This window comes from Arachis duranensis, chromosome 6 (genome assembly GCF_000817695.3).
Source record: "Arachis duranensis cultivar V14167 chromosome 6, aradu.V14167.gnm2.J7QH, whole genome shotgun sequence".
NCBI classification, from domain to species: domain Eukaryota; kingdom Viridiplantae; phylum Streptophyta; class Magnoliopsida; order Fabales; family Fabaceae; genus Arachis; species Arachis duranensis.
In genome coordinates this window covers 17,100,391-17,120,199 of record NC_029777.3, presented here as the reverse complement: position 1 = coordinate 17,120,199, position 19,809 = coordinate 17,100,391, and the positions used below count along the sequence as shown (strand labels likewise).

The 19,809-nt window shown below is 33.8% G+C and overlaps 4 protein-coding genes across 4 annotated transcripts; all 4 read right to left on the bottom strand.

The window, feature by feature from the left end:
* Positions 1 to 550: 550 nt before the first annotated feature.
* On the bottom strand, positions 551 to 2,371 carry LOC107493268 (probable methyltransferase At1g29790). The gene has a single exon (XM_016114371.3). It carries the CDS (start codon positions 2,175 to 2,177, stop codon positions 891 to 893), a length of 1,287 nt encoding a protein of 428 aa, XP_015969857.1. The 5' UTR covers positions 2,178 to 2,371; the 3' UTR covers positions 551 to 890.
* A 497-nt stretch (positions 2,372 to 2,868) lies between these two features.
* On the bottom strand, positions 2,869 to 7,340 carry LOC107493269 (probable pre-mRNA-splicing factor ATP-dependent RNA helicase DEAH5). The gene is made up of 2 exons (XM_016114372.3): positions 3,879 to 7,340; positions 2,869 to 3,581 (listed from the first exon to the last, which is right to left on the bottom strand). The coding sequence occupies exons 1-2, from the start codon at positions 7,139 to 7,141 to the stop codon at positions 3,188 to 3,190; spliced, it is 3,657 nt and encodes a 1,218-aa protein (XP_015969858.1). The 5' UTR covers positions 7,142 to 7,340; the 3' UTR covers positions 2,869 to 3,187.
* Positions 7,341 to 7,858: 518 nt separating this feature from the next.
* LOC107493204 (beta-galactosidase 15-like) lies at positions 7,859 to 12,014 on the bottom strand. Its single transcript, XM_052262977.1, is given in 18 exon segments — positions 7,859 to 8,279; positions 8,357 to 8,568; positions 8,657 to 8,725; positions 8,728 to 8,901; positions 8,999 to 9,108; positions 9,202 to 9,302; positions 9,406 to 9,620; positions 9,704 to 9,865; positions 9,972 to 10,090; positions 10,177 to 10,264; positions 10,347 to 10,452; positions 10,564 to 10,652; positions 10,783 to 10,926; positions 11,033 to 11,125; positions 11,221 to 11,287; positions 11,392 to 11,504; positions 11,619 to 11,714; positions 11,856 to 12,014. Coding segments are annotated over 18 exon segments (2,538 nt in total).
* A 1,893-nt stretch (positions 12,015 to 13,907) lies between these two features.
* On the bottom strand, positions 13,908 to 19,318 carry LOC107493270 (protein IQ-DOMAIN 32). Its single transcript, XM_052262975.1, has 7 exons — positions 19,066 to 19,318; positions 17,790 to 18,128; positions 17,575 to 17,693; positions 17,083 to 17,101; positions 16,868 to 16,933; positions 15,091 to 16,768; positions 13,908 to 14,370 (listed from the first exon to the last, which is right to left on the bottom strand). Exons 1-7 carry the CDS (start codon positions 19,150 to 19,152, stop codon positions 14,351 to 14,353), a joined length of 2,328 nt encoding a protein of 775 aa, XP_052118935.1. The 5' UTR covers positions 19,153 to 19,318; the 3' UTR covers positions 13,908 to 14,350.
* Positions 19,319 to 19,809: the final 491 nt, after the last annotated feature.

Sequence of the window (19,809 nt, the reverse complement as noted above, 5' to 3'; positions counted from 1 at the left end):
CTTTACCATTTGCATCTGTTGACCATGTTTCATGGGTCATAATCGTGTTGTGCAAATTTCTACTAGTTTGTAATGTTACCTCATAGGGTTGTTGTAACTTGTAAATGAATTCAATTCAACATGAAATTTGTTATTGGTAGTAAAATATTTATTCTCTTCTTGACACCTAAATATAACCTCCTATAAATGTGGTGGATATTCTTGTCCTGTTAACTAATTGTCTCAAATTCAAATTTTGGGAATAGAAAAACAGAAAATGCTGTTACATAAAAAAAATTAGTCACTAAATCAGTTACTATATATTTGTATTGTTTCACACATTTTCAATATGTATTTTATATTTTAATATATATTTTATCCGAATGATTGATTTTTGTGTATATATAACATGAACGATGAAAAAATTAATTGTTGGAAAAATATCCAGAAGGGAATGGATGATGATTGATGAATCACATTCTTAGAAGGCATTTGGAAATGGACCACTTCTTTTAGATGCAAAAACATTCATAGCCATGTCAATTCAATTGCATTTCAACAAAAGGAACTGTAACTGAAAAATAGTAGACTTTAGTTGACTTTGTAATTTTGATACAATTCACTTTTCATTGCTAATACTTTCTAGAATCATAAATAACTCTAAAACAACTAGTATCCAAATACAGAAGAATAAGATTATATGAAAAGACCAGAACTAAATCCAAATATTTATTCTATTCTCACTTCAAATGGGATTTTGATGACTCTTTAGAAGCAATTCTTCACACAAAATTATATGTGAAAAAGATATAGCAGAACCAAGATTCAAGAGTATTCTTCCTTTCATCTATGTCCTAATCAAACAACTAGCATCCAAATTCTATAACCAGAACTAACTCCAGCGCAGAGCATTATGCTCTAACTGGTTTCTGAAGCACAGCAGACAACACAACTTCAGATTTTCCTGATCCACTACTATCAACCTTTTCTCCTACAACCCATTTCAATTTCTTGTAACCAAACTTCTCAATCAACCTTGTCAAAGCTTGTTTCTTCTCTTCATTGGCACAATAGAAGTTGTCAATCCATAACAAACCACCAGCCCTTAAAACTCTATCAATATCAAACATCAAAAACTCCAACTTCTCTATCTTCCCTCCAACACCAACAACATCAATTGCACTTGAAGCATGAATCAGATCAAACACATTGTCATAGAAAGGGAACCTATGATCTAAGCTCAAGTAAAGAGGGAAAAGCCCTCTTGCAGCAATGAACTCACTGAACGGTGCATCAACATTGAGAGTGCTAGTGATCACAGTAACATTCCTCTCAGCCATTCTAGCTGCAAATGTTCCAGAACCACCACCAATATCAAAACCAATTCTAACACCTCCATTACTACTTCCCAAATCCAAAACATCATCAACAAGAAAATCATTCTTACTCTTAACCTTCACAAACCTTTGATTCTCATTACCATTCTTAACCAAATCAAAGCAATCAATGCATTCTTTACTCAACTTTTTCCCTTTCAAACACTCAAAACTCTTGCAATTAAGTCCACTCCAATTAACACTCTTGTTACCACTACTACCAACAACAAAAGGGTTCCAAAGAGAATTGGGAAAAGGGTTAAGTCCTACCTTTGAAACTGTCTTTGAAAAGCACCTTCTTCTTGGTAATGGCTCACACCCTTTCACAATCAGCTTCTGTGCAACACTCCAATCATCATTGCAAGGAGCATTGATCTTGTAACTCATGTACTGTGACAACAAGTCCGAATTTTTCTCACACAAATGGCCAACAGAAGGAACCATCTCAGTGATCCCAGTTCTTGAATCTTTGCCTAGAGGTAGCTGGTGATGCTGCAGGAACATTTTCAACTCATTTGCAATGTTGGGTCTTGAAAGATCAATGCTTTCATAGCCAAGGAGCTCTTTTTCCATCTGGGCAAGTTTCTTCTGAGACAAATTAATCTCTCTCAGTATAATGGAAACTTGTTCTGAGATTATGGATATGTTCTTGTTGTTGTGAAGAATCTGAGTGTGTTTTGGTGAAGAAGTGAAAGCATAAAGAGCAAAAAGATTTGTGGTTATGACAGAGAAGATCATAACTATGTTCACAGCTGAAGAACAGAGTGTTGCTTTTTTGAATCTGGCAGTTCCATCACCAATTTTCAGAGAAACAGAACCCATTTTTTCCTTGTTCGTTTCTTACAGGTGAGAAATCACTGACACCGATGAGTGTGGAGAGTACCAAGTGAAGGTGTGATTCAAAGAGAGTAAGATCCAAAAATGGAACCTATGTCGGTTGGGCATGTTACTAGTTACAAGTACTACTATGTTTTTTTCTTTGTTACTGTTCTGACCGTGTAATAATGTCTGAGATCAGAGAGATCTATAATCAACTTGCCAATTTTATTTTAATAAATATGTATATATAAAGGAATCAAATATTTTCAATTTCAGTAGGTAGCATTAGTGGAATCCAATTGTTTTTATTGAAAAAGGTACAGTTGTAACTAAGAAAAAGAGTGATTGTAGTTGTGTGGTTTAGTTTTTAGAATCTTGTTAATTTGTGTTTTAAATATACATTTTAAGAGTACCATAAAAATAAATATTTTATTAAAATTTGTTGATTTTTTTAACATTTTCAATTCATTATATATATTGTTATTATACCTTCATATCACTATACTACATTGCAAAATGCTTTGGGGAGTGTTTTGCGGTACAACAGATGAACCAATGCAAGTATCGGACAAGTCAAAACTCAAAAACCTTATTGTCAACCACAATAATAATTAGTGAATGCCTCGGTAAAGAAAATCATATTAACAATTATTAGTAACAGTAACATATATTTCTGTCACATAAAGTTGCGTAGTGATACAATAATAGCAATAAATCGAATTTAAACGTAATGCGGTGCAGCCAAGTTCTTGCAGGATTCAACTTCAGCTTTCTGCTTTAAACATGAATTTACCCAAACATAATTTACAACTTAGACTTTGATTCAGGAACCCATAAAGTTTACAACTTAGTAAATATGCCTATATACATCATTTACAGTTACTACAAATTAAGGGTCAAAATTTACACCTGCATCATCATATCAGGACTGAGGGCAAGTTTACTTCTAAACAGAAATGTAGTGTAAACACTACGCAATACATTGCATTAAGAGGAAGAAGATGAATTGCATATCAAGCACGGCGTTTACTCAAACGCCATGAATTTGGCTCATGATATCTGTCATAAAGTGGTTCAATCCGCTCTTGACGCTTTCGCTTGCTCATCTTTGTAGGATCTGATACTTTGAAGAATCTTGGGGCCAATTCAACAAGCCATTTAGGATCTATCACTATGACCTCACGCATATATTCCTTAGTAGTCATAACAAGTTCATGGTAGATGACCCAACCAGGTTGTCTCCGGAACAAAGTTGAACTTGGATGGATATATACAGGCTGGTTCTCAACAAGGGTTCTGTAGCCTTCCTGGGGATCCTTCCTTGCTGCATGGAAAAAGAATCCTGCAGTGATCGCCTTCCTGATCTTGGTAAAATTTTTTCCAGCACTTACAACATCCAATTTGTACCTGCATATCAGAGATGATGATTCAAATTTCAGAATATAATTCAATCTGACCAGCAAAATTATATGCAGAGGACCAATGGCAAGATTTATGCTGCAATTCACAGCAGAATATGTTAACAAGAAGCCCAATTTCGAAACATTTGATGTCCTCTAAACATTTCACTATATTACAAAACAGTATATCTGCAGAAACATTTAGAACCTTGTACAAAATTACAATTAGAAAGAAAACAAACAAACAAGCAAACAAGTAAACAAAGCAGCTAAAATATTTAGTAGCAGTAAATAGATATCTTACTTATCCATGATGGTGAGAAGCTGTTTCCTGACATCCTGTGCTCTCCTCAATGATGGAGATTGAACAAAGTTCTCAAAACACCATGGTCCCGAAAAATTCTTGGCTTTCCAAGCCTCATAAACAGCAAGCAGTGTGAGATGGTCACCTTCAGGCTGGAAAAACTTTGCCCTCTTCTGATCTGCTTGGGCTTGCTTTTCCCTAGGCCTGTAAAAAATATTGCCAGTCTGAATCATGGAAATTATCGTCAATATCTCATCACTACATCCAAGGTCCACACTGGCAAGTAACATCTTAGACAAAGGTGGATCCAAGGGAAATTCTGCCATTTTCCTCCCCAATTTGGTTAATAGGCCCTCTTCATCCAATGCTCCAAGACTATAGAGCTGTTCCATGGCTGAAATAATAGCTTGGGATGATGGTGGATCCATAAAATCAAAGGACAAAAGATCATTTATTCCCATAGCTTTCATGTTGAGAGTAGTCATTGCAAGATTTATCCTTTGAATCTCAGGAATCGTAGTGGGAGGCATCTCATTCCTATATGCGCTCTCGGTATATAGGCGATAGCATTTTCCAGGTCCAGTACGCCCTGCACGTCCAGCTCTTTGTTTGGCTGAAGCTTGTGATATCGGAGTTATCACCAATGAATCAAGTCCTTGTTTTGGGTTATAAACATTTTGCTTTGCAAACCCAGGATCAATAACGTAAAATATCCCATCAATAGTCAAAGAAGCCTCAGCAATGTTAGTTGCCACAACCACTTTCCTTTTCCCGGGAGGAGCAGGGTCAAATATCCTAGACTGCATTTCACTAGGAAGGGCACTATAAACAGGTAATATTATCAGTTCTGGAACATTCTTACCTAATCCCTTCATTCTTTCATAGAGAGATTGACAAGCAAAATCAATCTCCTCTTGGCCAGTCAAGAAGAGAAGAATGTCTCCTTCAGGTTCTGTCAAGTGGATCTGTAGGACAGTGATTAAAGCTGCATCTAAGTAATCACTTTCTGGCTGCTTACTATAAAGAATCTCCACAGGGAAAGTTCTCCCAGGTATAGTAAATATGTTACAGTTAAAGAAATATCCTGAGAACTTCTCTGCATCCAGAGTGGCAGATGTGACAATCAATCGCAACTCAGGTCTACGCTGCACTAGCTGCTTAAGCAGTCCAAAAAGAACATCAGTATTAATGGTCCTTTCATGGGCTTCATCAAGCATTATGACAGAATACCGTGAGAGATTCTCATCAGCCAGTATTTCCCTAAGAAGCATACCTTCGGTCATGTACTTGATTACAGTATCTGGTCCCGTAGAATCTTCAAACCGAATGGCATAACCAACTTCTTCTCCCAATCGACATCCAAACTCTTCTGCCACTCTCTTTGCAACTGACGTTGCAGCCACCCTACGAGGTTGAGTGCATCCAATTTTACCTCTTGTGGTGTAACCTGCTTCAGCAAGATACTGTGTGATCTGAGTAGTTTTGCCTGAGCCTGTTTCACCAATTACCACCAACACCTGATTATCATGGACAGCCTGAATCAATTCTTTTTTTAACTTGTAAATTGGGAGACTCTGCCTCTGTTCTTGAATAGAAAGCTTTGACCTTTGCCCAAAAGTAATGGTCTTCCCATAAGCATCCTTCTTCCATTCTGGCATATCATAGGCTGACAAACCAACACCCCTAAGCTCCTGAGCAAGATGCCTTTCACCAGACTCTGGCATAGGGTCTTCCCAAGGACGATTGAGATCCTTTGGAATAGAATCAAGCATGGTGCGCTGCTGCTGTTCTCGTACTTCTCTACGCTCCTTTATAAGTGCAGACTGGAGGGCAGCAGCACGACCAAGAGAACCCTCTGGATTTTTGAAAATCTTGACAGGAGATGTATCCATTTTATGCCTGCTCTGCCCTTGCAAAAATGTCGGTTCATCCTCATTCAACTCAATCTCAAGCTCCTCCTCAGCACCTTCCTCCTCATACATCAGCCCATCCTCCTCCTCGTCATAAGTTGGGTACTCTGAAACACTCAAAACACCTGAAGCAATCAACTGCTTTGCCTCCCATCTCTCAGGAGAGCTCATCCTCTTCAAAGGCCTCCGTGATTTACCCATATCATCCTCCTCCACAATCCCGATACCTGAGAGACCCGTCCTTGCAACTGCCCCATCCTTTAAATCCTGAATCCAAAATGTGTCCTCATCACTTTTCTTCAACAGAAGATCTTTGCCAGTATGCTGATCAACATCCCTCATTGACAGACTCAACTTGTGACCAGAAACAGATATTACCTTCACATAAACCTCCTGATCCCGCTTCACCACATCCTTCGCATTACTAATCCTCTTAGTTGCAATCTGCGAAACATGCACCAATCCTTCCTTCCCTCTAACGTCTTCCAACTGAACAAAGCAACCCGTATCCATCACCCTTGAAACCCTCCCTTTATAAATCTTATACAACTCAACTTCACCACCCCCACCATGTATCGGTTCCCTCCAACCTTTCCTCTCAACACCACAGCCACCACCATCATCTTCTTCGCCATAACCACCATTTTCATCTTCATACCCATCTAACCTCCGCCTCTCATATCTATCCTTATCATTATCGCTACCACTATCACTATCAATATCTCTATCCCTTCCCCTTCTCCTAGAATCCTTTCTTTCATCATCATAATCTCTATCTTTATCTCTATCTCTATCTCTATCTATATCTATATTTCTACTCCTATCTCTATCACTATACCTTTCATCTCTATCATATTTATCATACCTGTCCCTTCTGCTAATTCTTTCCCTTCTACCTCTGTCTGTTTCTCTGTCCCCATCTTCACCGTTTATCTCTCTGTCTCTGTCACCACCTTGTTCTTCTTTGGCTTCAGCTTGAATCTCCTTCTGCAGCTCCTTAACCCTGTCCCTATCATCCACAATAGCCTGTGCCTTGAACTTCCCCTTGGAATCACCACCGTCCCGCTTCGAACCCTTGCTGTCGCCGTTGTCGGAACCCTTCTTCGGAGGGAGAATAGCGTGGATTATCTTGAGAAGTGTACGGACAAAATAATCGGGCAACTCGGCACCGTTCTCCTTCAGTTTCGCATCGAATTCTTCGACGTTCTCGGAAGTTCGACCCAACTCGGTGATGAACTCAGCAAGTACCTTATCAGCGTTTCCGGTGTGAGATTCCATTTCTGTGCAAACCTTCGAAACGAGAGACAAGTACTCGAGCTTCTTCAACAAATCCTGTGAACTCTCCACTGCCATGGCTTTGATGAAGAACCGAATCTCGAACGATGAATTCGGAGCTAGCGTAGATTCGTGGTGCTATGTAAATGAGAATTTGGGGTAAAAGCGAGCATCTTTCAGATCAGAGGAAGCGTAATTGGGATCAAACAAAAGAAGAAAGAAACAAAAACCCTAACAGAAATTGTGTAAGGTGGTTAAACACAGAAACTTTAAATTTTAATACGAAGATGACGGTTAAACATTATCCTAATCTTAAGGTGGTTATTCTTTTAAGCTAAGGGTTATTATAATTTTTTTTAAAGTCAAGGTCTTAGAAAGATTTTTAAATAATTGCCTTCAGTTTATATATTTTTATTTTAGTTGACAGATTCGTTGAGAGATTAATTAATATTTTTTATTAATTAGAATAATAAAATATTGATAATATTATTCATATACTGAATATTTTTAATATTCGTGTGACTATAAATAATTATTTTTTTTATTATTTTCTTAGTTATTAAAATTAAAAAATATACATAAAACAAACTTATAAATATTATTCTAAATTTATAACAAATTAAAAATATAAAGACAACAAAAAATATATAATAAAGATAATTTTATTTATTAAATCATAAGAAATAATATTATTCAATTATTAATCTATGATACTTACATCAAGGTGATGTAAGAATCATAAACTCTTAAGATACTAAACTACCAAACATTAAAAAAAAATCCTAAGTTAAAAATCTATTTCTTCTTTGCATAATAATTGACTGGGATAGTGCAAATAGCTTCAACTGCAAGTCTATTCTGTTCAACCTTGCAACCAGTGGCTCCCAAATTTTTCTCAGAAACATGAACAGAACACTTAGATTTACCAAGACATTTCTTCTTCAAGTGTTGCAAAGTATTAGGAGCTTCACATTTGGATTTAGTAAATGATCCACATTGACCTTGTGGTTGACCAAAGCTTACAAATTTGAATTCAGAAATGACTTGATTCTCATGGCAGCTAAGTTCCAAAGTGTTGCCTTCATAAGCATTGGCACAGATATTTCCAATTGTCACTGTGGCAAATTTTATGTTAAATGGATGTCCTCCCATCTCTTCAAACAATACCAACTCATTCTCTTCTTCATCATTAAGGAATGATCTTGGAATATGATACCTACAAATTAAATTAATTAAATAATCTTACATGATGAAAATAAAAAATATTAAATTTAATTAAAAATAATTAATTACCATTGTTGAGTAGGCTTTCCACAACCCGTAGCACATTTGCTAGAAGTATATGCACCACGGAAGTCACAAGTTGAAGAACAACCATTATCATCAGCAAGATAAGTTGGCCAATACCTACCAATGTTGTTGCCATTAACCCAAGCTTGACCCTTTCCTAAACCACTCAAATCCACCGCTACTGGATCATTTCCAACTGGACTATTGAATTTTGTCTGAAATAAAATAAAATAAAATGTATCATTAGATAAATAATAAGATATAAAAAAATAATAAGTAATTAAGTGTGTAAATAATGATTACCTTGTACCAAGTGAAAATCCTATCTGTTGGGAGACCTGTTTTGAGCCAACCAAGACTGTTCTTCTCATAATGTTTGACATTTTCATCTCATAATGTTTGGCATTTTCACCATGCAATCCAATTTTGTAGTTCCACACATTATTTGTGATGTTCTTCACCACCTCATCACCACTTTCATCGTGTGTTACCAAGTGAATTGGACCACCAACACCCACTTCCACATTGTCAAAGTATGCACCATAATTCTATACACATAAAAGAGATTAATTAATTAATTAATTAATTATTGTTAATAATAAAAATAACCATTATTATTAAGCATTAACAATGTAATTAACTTACTGGTAAGCCAACTGTGGCACTAAGGAGAGAAATCTCATTGGTCCCAGCCTTCAATGTGACGTTGGTTTCAAAAGAGAATTGGTATTGTCCATTTTTAGCATATTGGGAACCTGATAATGTGAGACATTCACAAATTAATTAATTAAAGAATGATTAGTGTGACAATAATAACAATAATTAAATAATTAATTAATGAAAATTACCTGCATGTTTTCCATTAACAAATGCATGAAGTATGTGACCATTGGTATTGATTCTGAGCTGAACATCCTTCTTGGTCCAAATATTATCATCAACGTTAACACTGAGGAATAAAACATTTTGTTAAACAAAATTATTAACACTAAGTATAGCAAATTAGCAACCATATATATATATATAATTAAAGAGAAATTATTATTAATTACCTGGTAATGTACCACAAGTAATCAGTGGTACCATTTGTGACAACCTTTTGATCCAAAAGCTGAGGAGCACTTAGGGCAACATTACCAAGAATCTTTCCATTTTTCATTTGTTCAAAAGGTTCATGTCTCCATTGCCATTTCAAATTATAAGATTCATCATCATTATCTGCAGCTTCATTCTCCTTCATCACCATTACGGATGTTTGAACATTCACCTGAAGATATTCATAATAACTAATTAAAGAATTGTTCTTTTAAATTTTTAATCAAATCATAAAAATAATGATTGATTAATTACCTTGGCAGTGCTATAAGCTTCATTAGAGCAATCTGGAAGAATAGACACAGACCAAGCTGGAACATTATATTGATTGTTCTGGAAATTAATTGAAGCATCATATGAATTATTTGCATTGCCAAGGAAGCAAGCTGATTTTCCACCATGGCTATAAATTGTGGCCTGTCATAAACAAATCAAAATTAAGTAATTAATTAATTAATTAATTAATGTAACTTTTAATAAAAAAAATATTATCTAACAAAAATAATAAAAAGTAAAATCTTACCGTGACCATGTTACCATATTCAACATCTCTCCGGTGACCATTAACAAGAACATCCTCAATTGATTTCAGAACTTCATGAAGTTTCTTAAGATGACCCCACTTAGGTTGATTCAAATTACCTAAAGAAGCAAATATAAAAAAAATTAATATATAATAATAAACAGGGAAATTAATTATTAATTAATAATGTCTTATAAATGCTTACCATATTCATCCAAAGGAGCATCATAGTCATATGAAGTAGTGATATATGGGCCTCCTGAAGTTCTTCCAAAATTGGTACCTCCATGGTACTGTAAACAATAAATAGATTATAAATTGATTAAATTAAAGCATTAATCAAGATAAAAAAAAACAATTAATAATAATAATTACCATATAGTAGTTTTGGTATGTTCCACCATATTGGAAAAACCTTGCCACAGCAAAAGCAACATCCTCTGCAGTTCTATGTGGAATTTGTCCTCCCCAGTTCTTAAACCTAATAATTTCAAGCATTAAATAATAATTTAATTTTCCAAATTAATTGACCTAACACAAAATTATGAACGAAAATACCAAATAAAAAAATAAGTCAAGAAATTATTGTTACCAGCCAGTCCAATTCTCAGTCCACATCTTAGGCTTGTTTTGGCTATTAGGATAAAATTGGTCACAGTAAAAACCGTTGCAAGAGTTAAGCTGTGTATTATTAGGGCACAAAAAAAACAATGAATTAATTAGCAACAATTTTAAATTTTTTAAAATAACATAAAAATAAAATAAAATGTTATATTTATATATTAAAATATGAAAAATTTATATAATTTACCATTGGATCTGGAGCATCATCTTGTTGGCACATAACCCATGGAATACCAACTTGATAAGATTGAGCCAAGTTTGCACACCAATCAACATATTTTTTTCCATCATCACCATAAGAACTCATAATATTTCCATACTCATTTTCGATCTGTTAATTAACACAAAATAAAAAAAATATATTATTATTATTATAATGTGAATCATAAGAACTAAAATTAAATAAATTAATAAAAATTAAGAAAGAAAAAAAAAACCTGAGCAAGAATAATAGGTCCTCCTTGTGATGCAAAAAGCTTCTCATGGTTCATCATGTCCACAATCAAGGTTGTGAAGTTTTTCATCTCATGCTGCAAAAATAATTAAACAAAAATTAGATTATAGAACTCAAATTTATACTTCATTAAATAAAATTATAATACTATAATATAGTAATATGACGTACCTCGAATTGAGCATTGTTCGTCCTAAATTCAATGCCAGGAATATTGTGCAACCACACTGGGAATCCACTGATGAGAGATTTAAAAAAATTAAAAAGAAAATCGATCATATAATTCAAAATAATAAATATATTATGCTTAATTGTGTAAAATTAATATATAAATAATTTTACCCATAATTCCATTCTGCACAAACATATGGACCAATACGAAGCATGGCTTTAAGACCTTCATTTTGGACTGTTTTAATAAACCTCACTAAATCCAGATTCCCAGTAAAGTCATACTACAAAACAAAATAGAATATATTTAGCATTAAAAAATAAAAGAAAATATAATTTCAAAACCAAAATATTTAAAAATAAATATTTCTATTTCGGAAAATTATTAAAATATATACCTGACGATAATGAGGTTCATGAGAGTTCCAAAAGACATAGGTTTCAATAACATCAAGTCCACCTTCTTTGGCTTTCTTGATCAGTGATGGCCACATCTGTTATAATAAATAATACAACAAAAAAAAATTAATATATAATAAGTTTTATTTGCATTATAATTAGTTATACCAAAAATTTGTAAATAATTACAAACAGGATAATTATTTGATAATTAATTATGATTATGCATTAATTACCTCAGCAGTACTACGTGGATAATGAATGGAGCCAGAAAATAAGATTTTTCTTTTTCCATTGAAAGTGATAGCTCTTCCATCATAAGAAACATTCATGGCTTCAATTGTGAAGCTCATAAAAGCCATGCATAGCAATAGAAACGCAGCATAAGAAGCCATTCTTATTCCCATCTTTGTTATGACTAATGAGTAAGTAACTAAGATTTAAAGCTGAAGTGTGAGTAGCTATATGCTGAGAGAACCTATATTTATAGTTGAATATTTGTTGAAAAATTTGGAATCAAATTTGAAATAGAATGGATAAGAGAGAAAAAAAAACAGATTCAGATAAGATTCTCAGTCAGCATACAGATTAAGTTAATCTTTTGTTGCAACCAAATTAACTACATTTTAAAATTTAAACTAACTAAATTGATCTTGTTTACATTTATTTTATGAAATTCAAAATTAAAAGGTTTTGAGATCTATTATTGGATTGGATTAACATATCTAAACAATGAAAAATTATCCTTGATCCAATCCAAAGTAGGTTCAATATTTTATCATATCTAATGTCTTTAAAAATTAAAGATTTAGATTCTCTAAAGTTTGAATTTCACGTGTGATCTCTCACCATTGATTTTATAGATGGGACCAAGAATAAATATGAAAGAGAAATTATTCAATAGTAGAAGATTATACTTTACTCTCTAAAGTGAAATTCAAACTTTAGAGGATCCAAATCAAAAAATTAAAAGGTGTGATATAAGTTTACATATTAATAAACATCTATATTTATTTTTTATTCTTTATTATATTTATGTTTATTAAAATTATTTTAAATATTAAAAACAATTTTACTAAACATAATTTTTATCACTTATATTTTCTGAAAGTTACCTTAATATATTTTTATTTATCAATTATAATGGTTATGTTGTTTTTAATAAATAATGAGACTAAATCCCAAGAAAACTAGGGAAATAAAAGTACAAAACTAGTAAGAGATAAAAATAACGTGAAACCAATGGCCATAGTCGTTTACCAAGCATGTTATAATTTTTAAAACATTATATTTAAAACTATTTTTATAAAGTCAGAACTATACTTAAATTTAACTTTAATCAGTTGATCAAACTCGTTAAAATGTAATCGGATTTCATGGAATCCAAGTTGAATTTCGAAATTTTATGTTCACCTCCTGTAGAACCTGGATTCTCGCTTGATCTCAACACCAACATCCTTATTCTAACACTTTAGATATTTGATGTGACTCATCCAATTATATTAATTTTAATTTTTTTTATTTGCATTAAAAAAAATCATTCTCCTATCTTATCCAATCCAATATTTAAGCCATTTTAAAACCTTGTTCTTTCAACTGTGCGACCGGAAAGTTGAGTGTGTGGCCAAAGTAAGGTACAGTTCAATATGTCACTAAAAAAAAAAAGTACACTTCAATACATGAATAATGACTTACCTCCCTTATATATGCACATGAAAAAAAAATCAATAAAAACAATTTAAACAAATTTTTAATTTAAACGGATCTGTTTCAATATAAAAATCTATTTATCTACTTGAAGTTTATTTAAACTCAATTTTCGATCAAAATTGATTAAGCTAGCATTGATTTTAAGGTGAAAAAAAATATCTGTACGCTTAAATACCTAATACATTCATTTAAACAATACTCCCCGATTTTAGGCTCCTAATCTATCTAGTCCATGCTACAATTTAAACTAAGTGAAAGTGTGAAATGTATAGCTTTATCATTCGAAATCTGGTTAATAATTAGCTAATTAATTAATTAGTATTTTGGCATTTGAACAACTTTCTGATGTTAAGAAATTATGAAATGAGAATAATAAAAACTCATAAATACATTTCTTTTAAAATGTAAATTGTCAATGAAATTTGTTGAACTTTTTCATTTCTTTCTTTTCTCTTATCAAAGTTGTTAACACCTTAAAGAGTTGCATAGCAGCACTGGTACTTGATAGTGTATTAAGAGAATGATGCGTTTGCTTTCAAGTGCATGGTCGTACTTATAATGCAAGAAACATAGGGGCAAAAATATAAAAATTAACATCACAATCACAAGTAGTTTGGATTCTGGAACTTACAAGTTTATCACAATAAAAATTGTATATGATAAAAAAAAAAACAAAAACAAATAATGTACACATGTAAGCCTCACTCATTTCTATATATGTATGTTCCCAAACAAACCCTACTTTCATGGCCAAACTCCACGTTTAAATTACCGGAGACAGACAGGAAGGGGAGGCAAAGAATAAAGTAAAGAGAAAAAAAAACCCAAGAATTTTTTTCCTTTTAGGATAACAATAAAAAGCATAAAAAATTAACTCTAGTGGTTATCCTTCAAAGAAAATTAAGGCATGTAACCAGAAGTACAACATTGCATTCTGCCAAGGTGCTACAGCATTTGTAATGGTCACCAATGATTTTGGATGCATGTGAGCATACTATCCTTCAGTCGTCAAAGCATCACTTCATCTCTGCCATTTTCTCTCTGATAAAGAAGAAAAATCAAATGCTAAGTGATACATGCAACTCAAAAAGCAGGACTATCATTTTTCTCTCTTCTAATTTTAGTTAAGAGCAAGTTAAATTACTTAATTGAACTCTGTGTGAAAGCAACTTATGTGTAATAACTTAATTTGAACGTCCAATAAAGACCTAAGCTATGTAGTAAAATAAGATAAAAAGTTTAAAATGTGGCTTTTGACTTGAAGTTATAAACCTAAACTTATTATCCACTACATGCATCAGGGGAAGTCCTCGAGACCTAAAGTCCATAACAAACACAATTATATGATATTTAATTGGTGAAGCACTGTTTACATACAAAGCAATGAAGGAAAAATATAGATTTAACTATTTCAGAGGAGTAGGAAACTATTAAGTGAACGTATAAGTCTAAACATAAAAATAACTAACAGAGTAGGCTTCCAACATCTGTTTCCTTATGTTAACATGAGAATCATGCTTAAAACCTCTATTCTAACCCTACACGCCTTACCACTTAAAACTATCAGCATTTAGTTATTACTGAAGAACCAATTTGATTCAGCTAGTAAAATATGATGTCATGTTTTCTAAAGCAAAACAACTGACTACTCTGATATTAACAACGAAATATCATATATAACAAGTCTGAAAAAAACCACGTTATTGTCTTAGTCATAGGATCCCAAAAGAGTATGTGATATTAGAGTGCTTAAGAAAGTACCATGTTGAAGATGCACACCATTTCCCTTCGTGCTTGACTGTGGTGATCGCTGGATGCGTGGAGAGTCCTGCCTGCCAGTTGCACCGGGTAGGGAATGTCTCTTCTTAAGATGGATTTCTTGGTCATTTACATCCGGACTCGATCTTGGAGAGTTATTTGCATTCATCTTGGCCCTAGCAGATTCAGTAGCTTGCATGAAATGGGGAATAGAACTATTGTTACTACTGTTATCTCTTGCTTCTTGATCAATGTGATCAGATTTTGCTGAGCCGAAGGAACTGCGTCTCTTTCCGCTCGGTTGATCTTTTGGTTGTTGTTCCCTACTACCTCTTGTGCCTGAATCATGATTTGCACTTGCAGGAGATTTGTTATCGGAAGACAGGATTTTACGCTTATTGCTGGATCCGGTCTTGTTGGTTTTCTTCTCTTTAGGTTTGATAGATACCTGACTTGATGGTGTTCCTTGAGAATCAGGAATGGTCATCGATACCTGACTAGAAGGTGTTCCTAGTTGATATTGCTGACTTATTGGCGAAGCTTCCGGAGACAACTTGGAATCTTGTTGAATGGCCTCTTCCGGTTCTCTCAATAGGTCAGATGCATTTTGCTCAGGCTTAACAGCAACCTCTTGAGAATTCCCAACCAGCCCTGGATTAACCACATTGTTGCTTATGTCATCAATGATCTCTAATTGATCTGAATATGAGTTTGGTACGTTATTAGTTGGAGTAGCCTGCACTATATTGGGATCAAGACCATGATCCATCTTACTTTCAGGATTATCAATCCTTTCTACCAAATCTTTGGCATCATGCTCACTTTCCTTAGCCCCGACCTCAGATCTGTCAGGTGAATCAAGAGTAGAAGTTACTGAGAGTTCAGTACCACATTCAGACGACCCAACAGTTATGAAAGGATAATTTGCAGAATTCTCAGATGAGAAGAACTCCTTCGATCTATGTGCAGTAACTGCAACAATAGAAGATGCCTCTGCTTGTGATTCAAGTGGTGCATCTTGATTGGACAGACTGCTTGATTTACTTGAATTGGCCATTGATGTCAGCTCTTCAAATTTTGACTGCATGGCAATAAAAGCGGGATTATTAGACTTCCTTGTTCCATGCACAAGTTTCTTTCCCTCAGGCTCGAGTTGGTCTGAGTCAAATTGATTTGTAGATTGTCTGTCTGCTTCACCATCAATTTCAGGCTTCTGATCAATAGGACCAGGTCCCTCCGGGACACTTGCATTCGCTTCCATTTTTCCATTTTGGAAAGAATTAATTTCAGTTGCTGTTCCTTTATCATCGCTGATAAAAGTCTTTTCAGGAACCTCTTCCAAGTCAAGTGGTATGAAAGATGTAGAATGGTTTGCATCATAGTTATAGTTATTAGCATCATAAGTGGTTGTCTTATCTTCATCCTCAGATGCTGGAGGCAATTCCCTAGAGCCAGATGACTGAGGAACGACTTCGGTTTGAATGTCCATTTCCACTTGAGAAACAGAAGTGTCCTTTTTGGTTTTGTCTGATTGTTCAGGCATGCCAACTGGTTTTACGTTATCTGCAGAGTCTGCCGATGAAACAGACATCCATCTCTCCAACCATCTCCAAGCAGAATCATTTTTTGAAGGGTCACATTTGACACCAATAGGTTTATTTCTTGGTGTTGATTCCAACAGCTTCAATGTACAGAATATAGACAGAAATTTAGAAAAAATATGACATGAGCTATATACATGATGTTTAAATAGGTAACAAAAACAACCCATTTACTTTACCTGACAAGCAAATTTGTTGCTCGCTAGCTTCTCCATGGAAGTGTGTGTCACGTGATTTACATTACCCTAAATCATGGCAAAATAAAACCAAAGGATTAAGTGTAACACTAGCAGCATAAGTTTTTCAACATTGATACAAATATTATATGGATGCAATGATAACACGGTCATAATATCAGGTAAGAGTCAATTAAAAACAAAATGGTAGAAAATACAGAGTTCAAGAAATTCACACTAAATTTTGAGCCTGCAAGTTTCCAGCTCAAATATTTTCTTTTTTTTTTTAGTTTAGGATGAGAAATGCATATATTTACTTTATGATTGAGGATGACTGATTAACACATTTTAAACTTCGCACAGAAACATCTGCAGTTACTAGCTATTGCCAAATATCAGTTCATCTTATCATCTCATTCTCAAACCTGATGATATTAGGATCATTAATATAGGCCCCCCGCGGGGGGGGGGATTATTCATTATTCCAAATTCATAGTAGATTGTTCACTGGTGGAAGGCACACTGAGAGTTGTGGATAGAATTTTGCATGCTGAGCAACATGTGCTCAAATTAAGCACTCAGGGTAATCATGGGTTTCTTAGAGTATTGGAGATCCAAAAGTAGCTGCTAAAACAACTAACTATTTATCCAAATATACTATCAGTGAGCAATGCATGTGCTAATCAATAATTTAAATATATATATATTGCATTTTAACAATGGCTTGAACACATCGAAGCGTTCCTACAGCATGCCTCCTGACCAAGTGGCCTCGAAAAGCAGCTTGCAACTTGACTACATTCTTGCTCTTTAGCAATGCTCTCCGAGCCTAAAAGAAACAAAATAGAATATTTATAAAGGGAAGCTTACAGAATTCTTTTCTCAAAAGATCCAGGAAATAGTGAACCTCGAAAGGATGACGTACCAAGAACCCTCTAATGGCAGCCTGGATGATGATAACAGCTGATTCGGGTGGATTTGGGTCAACATCCACCATATTCTTGGTTTCTGTAACAATTGTTTCTGGTATTTGTGAACTTCCCAAGGACAGTAACTGAGGCTTCTCATCAGAGACATTTGTTGTATGAATTTTCTCAACAACATTATGTTCAGCCGGCACTGGTTGAAAACTAATACTTCTACATTCTGAACTCTCCTTGTTTGCCGAAGATGGGGTTTCTGTTATTACAGTGTTGCTAAGCACGCGGTGCCTTGCAGATCGCTTCCGGAAACTCCAACCACGTTTATCACTAGTATCCTTGACCTGGAACAATTAAAATCTTTTAATATGATCTAAGAGCAGCAATGAATTGTTTCAACAATAATATGAACAATGCTTCAAAAAGCATCCGTTTACTTGACTAATGCACTATCCAGTAAAAATACAATTGAATCTAATAGCATAGATCCAAAACACAGAAAAATAATAAATAAAAAATTAAATCAAGTAAGTATTCACAAGAAACCCTAAATAACCCAAGATTTTGCTGAAAAGACATAAGTTAAGATTTTTTTAATACCGCAATCATCTAAATTAATTCATCCCTACTAAATTACTTTTAAATGTTAGGTCAAAACTCAAACAATAATTCACATTAATCAGAACTGTTGTCATTTTCCAGCATTGGTAAAACAGTAGTAATTGAATCTCATGAAACGTGCATGGGGATTTCTTAAACAGAACAAATGCAATATTCGGGATTTAGAAATAAAAGTAAACCAATTGTAAAATCCAACACAAAAACAGATGAACAGTTGAGAGTGCCATACCTCCATATATTATTAATATCCATTGCTAGTCCTCAAAATCAAGGACAAAAAGGTAACAATAACAATGATTGCAGCATCGAATCCAAAAAGGGACGGAAAAATATATAAATATATAATTCTTAATTTCTTATGCTTTTTTCATAGAAACTGAATCATAGATTCTAAATCTAAAACAAAAGGAACATAAATCACATCCAGAATATGAAAATTTTGAATTAATGATTAATGCATTAGTTTCCTAATCGAAACAGTGCCAGCTGGACAGCATCTAAAACAGAAAAATACATGGAAACAAATCTAGCACCATTACTAGTAAAAAAGTAAAAACTCATGAATGCAAGAAACGGAAGAGAGGCAAAGCAAATAACGAAGCAGATTCGAATGGTGAAGTGAGCAATGTTGAAAATTGAAGGTGAGTGGAAGTGACTGACCTCAGAAACTGGTTGGTAATCTGTGTCTCCAGAATCAGGACCACCACCGCAAGTGATGAGCTTCAAGCACGAGCTAGATTTCACCATTCTCTCTCTCTCTCTCTCTTCTGCGTGACTGTGAGAGTGTTTAAAAGGAAAACAATGAGAAGACGACGACGACGACGAAGAAGAAGAAGCACTTGGTTTGCTTTGTTACTAGTTACCGTATAATATTATTGTTATTGTTGGAAGAGAGAGAAAGAAAGAAAGAAAGAAAGAAAGAGAGAGAAGGTTAAGCTTAAAGAAACACGGATTTGAAAGGGAGTAATAAAATGTAGCTAAATCTATTCAATTGAATCCGCTGTGGCGTCCATTTCCCTCATCCACGCTTTGTTCCCTTCTCCTTCCACTTTCACACAATTTCAACCAAAATAATAATAATAATAATAATAATAAGTTAAATATTTTTTAAAATTAAAAATTAGACTCAAACAACTTTTAAGTAAATATAAAAAGATTACGTTATTTAAATTATAGTTGGTTGGTTAAATTAAATAAGTTGTTAATATTTTGTAAAGTAGCCATTTTACAATATAATAATGTATAATATACCCACAAATTTCTAAAAGAAAAAAACAGCAGCAATTGGCTTATCGCTTTTATTTTAAAATTTAATATTAGCTGACCTTCTAATGTTAATGTATATATTTATAAAAATATTATTTATATATTAAAATCAGCTACTAATATATTTGTGTATAAATA